Source organism: Dendrobates tinctorius, unplaced genomic scaffold, assembly GCF_039654945.1.
Source record: "Dendrobates tinctorius isolate UK_male_01 unplaced genomic scaffold, ASM3965494v1 ptg000062l, whole genome shotgun sequence".
Taxonomy (NCBI): Eukaryota; Metazoa; Chordata; class Amphibia; order Anura; family Dendrobatidae; genus Dendrobates; species Dendrobates tinctorius.
Window position 1 is genome coordinate 1,244,992 of NW_027361730.1, and position 12,719 is coordinate 1,257,710.

At 43.4% G+C, this 12,719-nt stretch overlaps 1 protein-coding gene across 8 annotated transcripts in view; it reads right to left on the bottom strand.

Moving 5' to 3' along the window:
- The window catches only part of AHCYL2 (adenosylhomocysteinase like 2), a 163,500-nt gene that overhangs the window by 46,811 nt on the left and 103,970 nt on the right, over nucleotides 1-12,719 (bottom strand). For 4 of the 8 annotated variants that reach the window (XM_073579196.1, XM_073579198.1, XM_073579202.1 and 1 more), the window contains exon 2: nucleotides 3,193-3,304. In XM_073579196.1, the coding sequence (XP_073435297.1) occupies nucleotides 3,193-3,304 (112 nt within the window). The remainder of the gene's footprint in view (nucleotides 1-3,192; nucleotides 3,305-12,719) is intronic. The other 4 variants (XM_073579199.1, XM_073579197.1, XM_073579203.1 and 1 more) reach the window with 1 other exon arrangement.

A 12,719-nucleotide genomic window follows, 5' to 3' on the forward strand; every position in this document is an offset into this window, starting at 1 on the left:
CCTGAAAATCGACAGTACCGGACCAACGGCATTGGTTGCATCGCTGGTACAAACTGTGCTCTCCCCTGGGCTGCTAGCACAGGTAACTTTGCCTCTGCAGCATGGGAGAAGCGAAGGGGGACTAAGGCTGGCAGAATGGAGGAATCAAGTAAAGCATAGGAAGGCAGACCTTCTTGCCTAGGTAGTCGGCCATGCTGTGACTGTAGTGTGAGCTGGTAACCTAGGAAACGAGCTGTACACTATAGAATGTTCCTGACAATGGAGGACTAAAGTTCAAAAGTTGCTTGGTTTCACATATGAATGGTTGAAATAATTACCAATTATCTCAGTTTTCTCCAAGTAACAATAATAGCAAAAATTATATTTTTTAAATCATTATTTGGAAACTGTTTTGCATGTTGTGAAATCACTTATTGGATGACCGTCACTGATCCCTGCAAGCTGCTAGTAAAAATTGCCACCTGGCAGATAGTTATTGCCCTTATCAGGGTCATTGACCTGATCAGAATGTGGGATTAACTCTCTCCTTCCCAGAGCACACAGATTAAAGATTACAGTGCCATCACAGCTATAAAAAATAATTTATGCCCATATGAGCAACTCAGAACTGTGACCTAGTATAGGTCAGTAATAGCAATTCGTTCAATTCAACTACCATATTCAGAAGAAAAAGAGCCTAAAAAATTAATTCCAATAAAATAAAGCCAAGCCGCTGAGTCGCAGACTTTCGCTGAAGTTAATTGAGTGCCCGGGGATTAGACCATGCAGAAATATTCCCCTGAAGGCCAGTCCTCAGCAAGGGCTCTGTCCAGGAGCTCAGCCTGACCTGCAAATCCCTGTGAGACAGGAGCTTGGCATTTCCTGGGCTAGATTCCCACGTTGACCTAAAGCCCTAGAAATCTGTGCTTAATAAAGGAGTGACATTGACAGAATATCTGCATGAGAATGAAGAGAAGAAGGCCAGAGTTGGGAAAGATCAACCAGCTAGAACTGGATTTCCATAAGATGAAAAAAAGAAAGCCAGATCTTGTGACCAGCATCTTATTAGAAAGCGCATAGCTTCTATTTTATATTTCTAGCAATGCAGAGGATAAGGGCGGATTTTCACAGCGTTATTACACACAGTGTCCATTATTATGGGCTGCTTTTATCTAATACACTGTATAGCGTACAGACAACGTACGTGGCCTAACGGGACCCAGCATGTTTAAGGGTTCATGTCATGAATTTGCGCATTCATTCATTAAACGTTCATTCAAAGCATTCATTCATCAACATTCATTAAAGGGATCTTGTGAGATTCATGCTGTCTGATCTACAGTCAGCATGAATCAGACTGTGGTGGCATTATTGTAGTATGAATTATTTGCTCTGAAATGCTGCAGACCAAGAGACCAGCCAGTCAAAGACGGATCCTGCTGCAGTCGCCCCGCTCCCATGTGTTTGACTGATCGGCCTCTCCCTACACATAGACGAAAGGACCCATAAGTCTATGGAAGCGAGGTGGGGAGAAGCCACTGGGGATCGGCCAGATTCTAGTTAGCCAAGACGCATAGTCTCTGACTCCTGCTTTTCAAAGAATGCTTTCTCCGAAATTCTGCAGTATTTCGGCGTAGACTATACATAAGCATGCACGCCCCCTGAGGTAGTGACCACACAAAACGCGCGTTGGGGCAGCGGGAGCACCATCACAACATCCGGTCTGCTAATGTAATTCCCTATATTAACATAAAATATCATGTTTGCACGCCATTAGGCAGCAGTTTGCACTATATGCACTTTTTATGTTGATATAATCAGGATCTATATTCATTCATGTGGACATTTGGCATGATTTTAAAAAGGTGAATTTGTGTGTTTTGGTCTCCTCTGACTAACATAGCATATGGCTTTTGTAGCCTCTCGTACTATATTTGTGTATTCTATTTTTTAAATAATCTATTTAATAAAATAATTATTTTTACAGTACTTATACTCTTTGTTGTTCTCCTAAATATTAAGAGTTATGTACATTCCTCTACAGTTCTGGGTAGATATTTGACGTTTTCATAAGAATGCAATAATGCAGCAATTCTTGCTCCCTGTAGGTTTGGCAGTAAAATCGCTCTGTTCTGCCAATGAAGACACAGGAAAACAGAAGCAGATTTGGCTGTGATAATATAAAGGCCTAAGACTAGGTTCACATTTGCGGATGTCAGAGCTGCGGAGGGCTGAGTAGTTCCTCCGTGAAGCCCCGCCCACTGCAGCACCTCCTCCGTTCAGCTCCGCCTATGTCTGCATGCGGCCTGCGTACCTATCTTTAAAGGGAATCTGTCACCTACCCTTTGGCGGGCGATGAAAACGAGGTCGGTCCGGTCCGATGGGAGGTGTTTCCGATGCGTGCCGCCTCCCCATCCTTGCCTGCCGTCCGCAGGTTATTGCTGAATTGTAGTAGGTGTACGCCATTTTTTGCGTGTGCGCTAAGCATTCATAGCTAGCGCACGCACAGTATGCTTTGCCCAACTGCGGGCAAAGCCGAAAAGCCAGACTGCGCATGTGCCAGTTAACTAAGCCCCGGAACACAGCAAAATACTTCTGGGGTTTAGTTAACCGGTATATGCGTAGTTCGGCTTTTCGGCTTTGCCCGCAGTTGGGCACAGCATACTGCACGTGCGCTAGCTATGAATGCTTAGCGCACGTGCAAAAAATGGCGTACACCTACTCCAATTCAGCAATAACCTGCGGAAGGCGGGCAAGGATGGGGAGGCGGCACACATCGGGAACACCACCCATCGGACCGGACCGACCTCGTTTTCATCGCCCGCCAAAGGGTAGGTGACAGATTCCCTTTAACATTGGGAACGCAGGCCATGCGGATGTTTGCGGATGCGCCGTTTTGACACTGCTGCAACCGCAACAAAATGCAACATGTTGCGTTGGACGCATCTGCATACATCCGCATGGCATGCGTACCCAATGTTAAAGATAGGTACATAGGCCGCATGCAGACGTAGGTGGAGCTGAACGGAGGAGGTGCGGCAGAATGAAAAGAGCAGGGCGTGAAAGCAGGAGATATACCTAGAACTGCACCATCCAGACTCTTACCATGTTTCTCAAGTAGAAAGGCTCTACTGTTTGGATGTCAGAGTGATGGAACCTGCAGAGTTAGGTTCCAAAGGGACCACAACGTTTGCTTTTTCATTTTTTACTTACCGGAGCTGTAACTGTCAGTTGAGGATTGGGATATAGAGCGGGATAAGGAGCGGCGTCCAATCTTTGTTGGTCGTTTATTAAATTCTCTCTTCTGGTCCGCAAACTGGATCTGCTGCGAAAAATACAAAGACAAGCTGAATCTATGGAAAACTACATATCAATACTGCAGGTATAATAAAACCAATGCCTACATCATCATCACAACGTAGTTATATCATAAGACCGATATACACTAATGTGATAATATATACTTCACTAGGCTAGAAACGGAGAATTCACAAATCATCCTAACTAGTATTGGTGGAAAAGATTTCATACCGAAACATCAATGTTGTAATCACCACCAGGAATGGAGGGGGTGTGTAGGGAGGCGGTGAATCCAACACTTCTACAAATAGGCAGGCAACCGTATCTGTATGTCATGAATTAGGCAGCAGTGAATCTGCATATTACAGAGTTTGATGGCAAGTTGCACTGCAATGGGCGAAATACAGAAGTAATAAATCGTCTATAAACGACACAGTGAAGAACGGACAGCAGTCAGGTATGACACACGGAGCATCACACAGGTCCGTGTTTCTAGTATGGGTGGCATCTGTTTTTTTCAAGACACCCCACGTACCCATTAAAACCTATGGTGCCGACTTCCGGTTCCGGCGCCCGCATGTGAGGAGCAAGGCTTCCAGCGCTCCCCAACCCCCTGCTAAAAGGCAGCATCTATACCGCAAACTTGATCCCCGGATTACCGGGAACGGGAGGAGAGGAAGCCCCGGCCCTGCTGCACCGCTGCATGGACAGATACGTCCTCAGGAACAGCGGTAAAGAGGCAGCTCAAAACCGAGGGGGAGAGACACGCGCGCCTTCCAAGATGGCGCCGGCGCCGACCTCAGCGGCGGCAGCAGCTGCTTCAAGGCAGACGGTGAGGAGAGGGGAGCAGGGAGGAAGGAGAGACGGCAGGGCTGAGACACACAAGTCTGGGAAATCCGCGATTGAGAAGCTCAGGGAGACCCAGGGCACCCCTAAGCCATGTACTCTTCCTGACGCGATTTATGCCCCTGCATCCCCCACTGCTATGGAGGACTGCGGTGATTGTGAGGAGCGTGACCTCCCTGGATCGCACATACCTGAGATGGACTATAAAAAGCTGGCAGGGGAGGTGGCAGGTCATTTACTGCCTGAGATCACGTCAAAGCTGAGGGAGTACATAGGAACGGCCTTGCATGATATGCAGAAGCATCTAGATGAAACCGCTGAGAAGGTGTCCGCAATGGAGACACGTGTATCTACACTGGAAGACAATGTATATGATGATCAGTCAACAATATCTAGATTATCTAAGGAAAACCTGATTTTGAGAGATAAAATTGATGATCTGGAAAACAGATCCAGACGGAGTAATATTCGGATTATAGGAATCTCTGAAAAATTCCCCATAAAGGACTTAAGAAATCTGTGCGAAAAGATGATCCCCGAGGCTTTGGGGTTAGAGGCGAGGAAGATAATTGAGCGGGTACATCGCATTGGCCCCCAAAAGAACCCGTCCGAAATGGGCAACCAGATAAGACCTAGACAAATCATTACCAAGTACCTGAACTTTTCGGACAAAAATGATGTCATTCAGTCCTATAAAAGACTTAGACGACCCCTTGAAATTAGGGGGGAAAAAGTGCTCTTATTTGAAGACTTTTCTGCTGAAGTGACCAGGCAACGCAGAGCTTTCAGTGTGATATGCACAGAACTACACAAAAACAATGTGCGGTTCCAATTGAGATACCCGGCAACCCTCTACATTAGGCATCAAGATGGCTCTTCACATTCATTTTACAATCCCAAAGAAGCAGAGAAGTTTCTCAAGACCTTGAGAGTCGTTCACACAGAGGATGCAAGATCGCAGGGAAGCGCAAACAGTCCCAAAGAGCATCTAAAGGACTGGCCGACATACACGGAGGACAGAAGCCCGAATCTAGTATCGGATTCACCGAAGGCCCAGAGAACGTCCAAACAATCCGGGAAGGTTTGAAGAAGGGTGTATGGATCGCTACTGAGGACAGATTGGGGTTTGACGTATAGTTGTTTTCTTCTCTTTCTGGGGTCTGATCACCTCTCGGACCGCCCGAGGGATTTGTATTCTATATGTCTGTTTATAACTGATCACGCAATAATGGGAGAGGGGAAAGGGGGGAGGGGAGCAAGGGAAGGAAAAGGTGCGGGGAAGAAGTGAAGTCAAAAATGGTATGCCAATCTGGACAAGGATCCTGGAGATGTTCTCCAGGCTCCTTAGGGGATAAAGGGGCAGGGAAAAGGTTAATCTTGGTTCAACTTGTTTGTGGGGGATATAACTGTATTTTTGATTTTGAAATTGGCTCACATGGACAGAGAAGTTTTGCTCGTATCCCAGTGTTGGGTGTCACTAAGTTAACTACAGTTGGCCCACCTTAAAAAAAAAAAAAAAAAAAAAAAATATATATAATAAATAAGAATTTATGAGGATAGTTACCTGGAATGTAAGGGGCCTGAAGTCCCCACAGAAGCGGTTAATGATTCTCAGACATCTTAAGCGTATTAAGCCAGATATAGCCCTATTACAAGAGACACATTTGGAATTGTCAGACTTTAAGAGGATGGAAAAATTGTGGGTGGGCAAAACATACGGGTCACCAGCTGTTAATAATAAGGCAGGAGTACTAATGTTGATAGATAAAAATTTCCAACACCAGGTGGTGAACACTAAAACGGATCATGAGGGGAGGCTACACTCGATTACCATAACGGCATCAGGCAGCACATACAAAATAATGAACGTATATGCCCCCAATGAAAATAATAAAGCATACTACCATTTTCTAGAACAGGAGATACTGAAAGATCCCATACATGACCTGATAATCGGGGGGGATTTCAACTCGGTGGTAAATGTCTCAGAAGATAGAAAAAACGAATCACAGGGGACACCGGGGCTGAGAGGCCAAGATAAAGTAATTTCCCCAATGCTAAAAAACACGGGCCTGACTGACACTTGGAGATATCTGCACCCGCAGGATAGGGAATTCACTTTCTATTCACCTGCCAGAGACGCGTGGTCGAGGATAGATCATTTCTTGGTCTCCCCGACTGTCCTTGGCAGGGTGTTGTCGTCTACAATACATGATCTGGTGATATCGGATCATGCGCCTGTGACAATAGAACTGGCAGATGCGTTCCCTAGAGGAACAGACTATTTATGGAGATTTCCTAGATATTTACATGACAACGAAGATTTCGCATTAAAACTGAAGGAGTGGTGGGGAGAGATAAGAGAGGATAATAGGTCTCACGAGTCTAACTCACCCCTATTATGGGAAACAATTAAAGTAGTCATGAGGGGAAAAATAATTTCATACACGTCAGCTTTAAAAAGGAAAACACAGGAAAAGTACACAGAACTCACGAACAGGCTCAGACAGACTTATACCCTGTTTCAAAGTCACCCCAACAAAATAAATAAAGATAACTGGTTAATGGAGCAAAGAGAATTTAATACTTGGATGACTAAGAGGGAACAATTATTTAAATCATCTCATGAGGCCAAATTCCATAGATTTGGAAATAAAGCAGGAAAACTGATGGCCTCTATGGTCAGGAATAGATTCTTTGCACAAGGCCCTTTTCATCTAAAAGACCAAAATGGTAACATACAAATTAAACCAAAAGAAATAGCCAATATTCTGGGAAAATACTATAAGAACCTTTATATGGATAAGGTGGATCGGAGATTTCCGAAGACCACATTACTCGATCGACCAGATATCCCGAAGTTGTCAGATGAACAAAAACAACTCTTAAATACACTCATTACACAAGAAGAAATTAAACAGACAATTAGGAACTTGGGGAATGGGAAAGCCCCGGGCCCTGATGGCTATTCGGGAGAATTTTTTAAGATTTTACAGGATGAAGTGTCCCCTGTTTTAGAAAAAATATTTAACGGGATACTAGAAGGGAAGCCCATGACGAGGCCCAGCAAATTAGCATATATCAAAGTTTTACCAAAACCAGGAAAGGATCCCCTGTCGCCGGGATCTTATCGTCCCATTTCCTTAATAAACGTAGATAATAAAATTATGTCTAAAATCCTGGCTGATAGATTGGCAGAAATATTACCAAACCTAATATCGGAATCACAGGCGGGTTTTGTTAAGGGTAGGTCAGCAACGAGTAACTTGAGAAAAGTCATGTTGGTCTTGGACAGGGTAAACCTTAATCCCACTCCAAGTGAAAAACCAGCATTACTAACAATCGATGCTGAGAAAGCATTTGATAATGTCAGGTGGGAATGGCTTTTCAGGGTGTTGGTAAGAATGGGTTTTGATGGCTCCTTCCTGACCTACATCACAGAGTTATATTCAAGGCCGGAGGCCCAGATCTACATTCCGGGTTTCCTCTCGGACAGGTTCCCACTGTCCAGGGGGACAAGGCAGGGGTGTCCTTTGTCGCCTCTGCTATTCAATATAGCTCTGGAACCTTTGGTGAGAGAGTTGTCTGACCCGCAGCGGTTTCCTGGCATTCAGATCGGTGGGGAGACAGTGCGTGCTACTTTCTTTGCCGATGATATTTTGCTTTTCCTTAGGGATCCCTTTGCGCAGGTGGAACCGGCTATAGAAACGATAAATACATATGGGGATTATGCGGGTTTTAAAATTAACAAGATTAAATCCGAACTGCTTCCCCTGGGAAGGTGGGACGAGACGAATAGACAGAAATTAAATAGAGCTCAATTGGGGGTGGGTATGGCGAAATCTTATATTAAATATTTAGGCATTAAAATAGGGGGAGAGCCATCTTCTATATACAAATTAAACTACCCTCCCTTTAATAACAAATATAGTAAATGATCTAGTAAAGTGGAAAGATCTGCCATTAAATTTGACAGGGAGAATACAACTTATTAAAATGATGAGTACTTCGAAATTAATGTACCACCTTCAAACAATCCCACTCCTGCTGAAACACACGGATGTAAAAGCATTGACTTCTGCGTTCTCCAAATTTATTTGGAGGAACAAAAAACCACGCATAAGTCTTAAAAAGATGATGAATCCAAAGACGGAAGGGGGCTTAAACTTATCGAGTATTAGAAATTATAATATAGCGTGTCTGACAAGGTACTTTTTAAATTGGTTGCATGGTGAGAGTAAATATTCGGCCTATGTCATAGAGAAGGAATATGCCCAACCTTGGGATCTTAGGTCCTTGTTGCATGCAAGATTAAAGATGCTCCCAGCCAAAATCAAAAATTCTTTGATATTCCGGGATACTATTGCCACCTGGAAGACGGTGAGAAAAAAATATAAACTTTCGTTCCGAATATCTAAATACCTCCCAATGTGGAACAACATAGAGTTTTTACCGGGAGTAGAGAATAAACTGTTTAAGGAATGGAGAGATAGGGGTATACAGGAGATAGCTCATCTGGTTCATCCTACAGAGAACAGATGGCTAAGACAAAACGAAATAATAGAAAAATTTGATCTCCAAAAATTTCAAACGTTACAATTTGAACAGATTAGGTATCATATCATGTCCCACTTAGTAGACACGCAGGCGGAGTTCACATGCAACGAGTTTGATAAAATGGTTGATGCAGCAAAAAATTTTTCGTCTATTACATTGCTGTATAACACGATGAGAGGGGTGCTCTTAGATAGTCATCCAGATATCTTCTATAAAAAATGGGAATCGCAGCTGGAGGACAGGGCTATTGGAGACAAAATAAGGAAGGGGTGGACTAAAGCTCGACAGTCCCTTATTAATGAGAGTTGGAGAGAAACTCAATTCAAAATAATACATAGGGCAATATACGCCTTCCAGTTTCCAAGGAGTTCTGATAAGCCAGATAGAATCACGCAGTGTCCCAAGTGTAATGTCCCATTTACTGACTTACTCCATGGCCTACTGACTTGCAAGCACGTGGCGGATATGTGGGGTGCGGTTAGAAAATATATAAAGAACATATGGGATTGGGGTGATGAAATCCCGAGAGATTTGATCTTATTTCATTATTGGGAGAAGTCCCCCGTTGCTCATGAAGGGGGGGGGAGGACCCCCGGATGTCGTCCATATAATCATAATGCTCATGAAAAAAATATTACTAACAAATTGGCTGCAAAAGGACATGCCCACCATAAAAGAACTCTCGGGTCGCCTGAAACATGTAATGCTAATGGAAAGGTTGGAAGCAGAAAAGAGGAAGTCTTGCGAAACATCTAGATTTTTTACAAAGTGGAGGCATTATATTGTGGAACATTGTAACAAGGAGGAAATTCAACGCATAGTTATTCCTTTCAGGGACACAACATGGTACCACAAGGAATCTTTGGGGGGAACACTGGGAAGATTAAAACTGAACTGAGGCAAATGATTTCTGTGAGCCAATGAAAGTCAATTATGGAGAGTCATAGAGCCTGTGAGTGGGTAGGCTCTCCACAAAGCAAGGGAGGAAAAGGTTATAGGGTGTTGGGGGGGGGGGGGAGAGATTGTTGGGGAGGGAAGAGGGTAGCAGAGTTAAAGCTGTTCTTTAAATATGTAATCTTAAGGAAGAAGTGGACGCCATCGACTTCTGGACAGATTGTTACCAGAGATACATGCTCTTGATTAGAGCCGTGATATTGCGTCTCTCTGAAGAATGCAAATTTGTAACATGATATGTATTTGTATGGCTTTTTCTTTTTGTACTTTCTTTTGTTGTTAACAAAAAAAAAATTTCTAATAAAAATAGAGTTTAAAAAAAAAACCTATGGTGCCATGCATAAGTCCATGTTTTTACATGGACCATGTGTCCGTACAGAACACGCAGACATTTCCTGTTTTTCTGGCAACATGGATGACAAGGGCCAATACAAGTCTATGGGTCTGTAAAAAACACGTACAACATCCATGTACCGTCAGTGCGCAGTCCGTGTTTATTATAGTAAAGTATATAGAAGCTTTGTCATCTTTCTTTATCCATACCGGAAAAACACTGAAGGCAAAAAAAGAAAAGAAATATGGACTGTACACTGATGACCCACAGATCCAAAACACTGGTTTTTCAGAACTACACTGAACAATTTCTATTCCAGTAACAAGTGTGAGGTAGCGCTGTTATTCGGGTAGGGGATACTCGCTTGCAGCCACAAAAAATCAGATCCGGCACGGGTTTTCCACAAAACCATAACTCCATGCGGTTTATTCAGCAGCATAAACCAAAGCAAGCAACATAAAGTTCACTTAACGGCATAGCGTCCATGACAGAGCTTCTCTCTGTCAGCAATGTCCAATACGCAGGCTGTTCAGCCTCACAGTTATATCTCACCCCGTAAGGGTTCTCTCATGGCTGCTTCTCCACACTGCAGACATTCATTCCCTCCAGGGAACTCTCAGGCACTTGCAGCCATTACACACAGTGTCCACACGTGCTGTCAGGAAGACAGACATCTCTTTGCACGAGACCTTCCATATGGACCAATCGGGTCCCTGCATTCACTTCATATGACCTACCCTGGCCACCTTATATGGTCGGTAGCCACGCCCGCCGGGGTCACATGGCTAGGACCTCATCACAGGTCCTTCACACACACATACACTTTACAATAGCGTTAATAAACACACCCCCTGGGTGGGTTTGGAGGTAACTAGTTCCTGACACATTGAACCAGCACCTCAGCAGTATCACTGCTGATTAACACACACATAAATCTCCATCTCAAGGCCACCCACCTTGAGATACATAACGGTCATTCCGTATTTCGCCATTCATCCACTCTCCTGGGACATCCATACAGCGCCCCCTAGCGGACACAGTGGTCACTACACCACACAAGATATTAAAAAACTGAAACGCATTTAATGCCAAGTCCACCTCTACGACCCACATCTATCTTGGGAAAGCGGTGCTCTTGCACATCACCGTCCAATGAAAGGTGGTCACACATGCAAAACTCTATTCTTTTTTTACGGGAATTCGTATTCCAATGAATAAAGATACGCGTGTGCGACCACCTCGCCCCTTGGGATGAAGTATAACAGGATACCCGTATTTATAGAATATCCTGTGGACCAGCCACAAATGTCCGATTAGACAATCCCTTTTATAACTCTGAATTTAACAAACCAACCGGCTTCCCGATGAAGCAACCTGTAATTACGAAACATCAAGCTCAATGGTACTGTATTCTACTATGTAAGCAAGTTATTGTGGGATGGAAATAAAAGGCCTGACACTCCTATAACAAGAGAAGAACCTGGATGATCCCCCACCCCCAATTCTGGTCAATCCTTCTCCACTTTAGATCATGGATCTGCACTTGGCTACTTGCATTTTCCTACTTCCCAATTATATTAGCCCTATACAGTACAATCAGACAAAACGGATAAGAGTTCACGGTCAGTGATGGAACAAATCTAACAAAGCAAGTTCATAAACCTACGTACATATTTAAACACTTCAATAAAAAATGCTTTTTTATAACACCGGAGCTGTAAAAGATTAAGTAAGTGTTTTCAAGCAAATTATTGTGTGGAAAAGATTTTATGTAATGATAGAGTTTATACAGTCTATATGGTGTCAGGTAAGTTAAGCCCTGCAGTACATGCAGTTTTTAAGGCTGTGTTTAAGTCTACGTTGGAGGCTGTGTCTCATTCTGCAATACTACTTTATTTTTCCAACAATTTGGCCTCCTCTGCAAAACGCTGCAACCCCATAAGATACCACGGTCTGATGGGCGCCACTGGTGTCTGGTGTGCGACAGAAGGCATCCTACTACCCATTTCTTTCTAAACTCATGCTATCTACTAAGTATTTATAATAAAGATTGGGAGATAAAGAGGCCTTCAACACTGCCCTCACCTGAGATTTCTCGTCCACCTCACCATTGACGTTGTATTTCTTTCTGTTATTCAGCATTCCGAGAGACCACCAAGAATCGATCATCCTTGTGAATGACCTGGGCACAGGGAAGTCATGCTTTATACCCAAGAACCCGCTGGCTCTGGTTTCACCCAGCTTTAACTTTTGGGCACAATTGGACTTCCCCACCCAAGTTAATGAGACATTCCAGAATTCACTAGGGCATAGTTTGGTTTAATAGCCAATTACATCAAGACACATTAACCTCAACTCTTAACAGCAGTTCCTTACAAGGCCCTTTATCTTTATGTAAGCAGTGCTCGCTGTAATTAGCTTGCACATTAGGTTAATTTTAATGTATGAGGCCCGCAGGTGCTCATAGCTTTACAAATGGACACCCATACACTGTTTTACAACACTAATTTACTAAATGGCACCATTATGTTGTCATATGGTACATATATACAAAAAAAAAAATAAAAAAAAATCATATTACAAAAGAAACGTGCCAAAAGTTCTCAATGCAAAATCCAATAGCTGAAATACTTGATCTCGTCACATCTCTCAGATTACGGAAGCGGAATTATTACATGCTCACTCACACTATTTCAATTCACATTAGGACTAGCGATCATAAACCTAGCTGTGTATTTCAGTGCTTTAA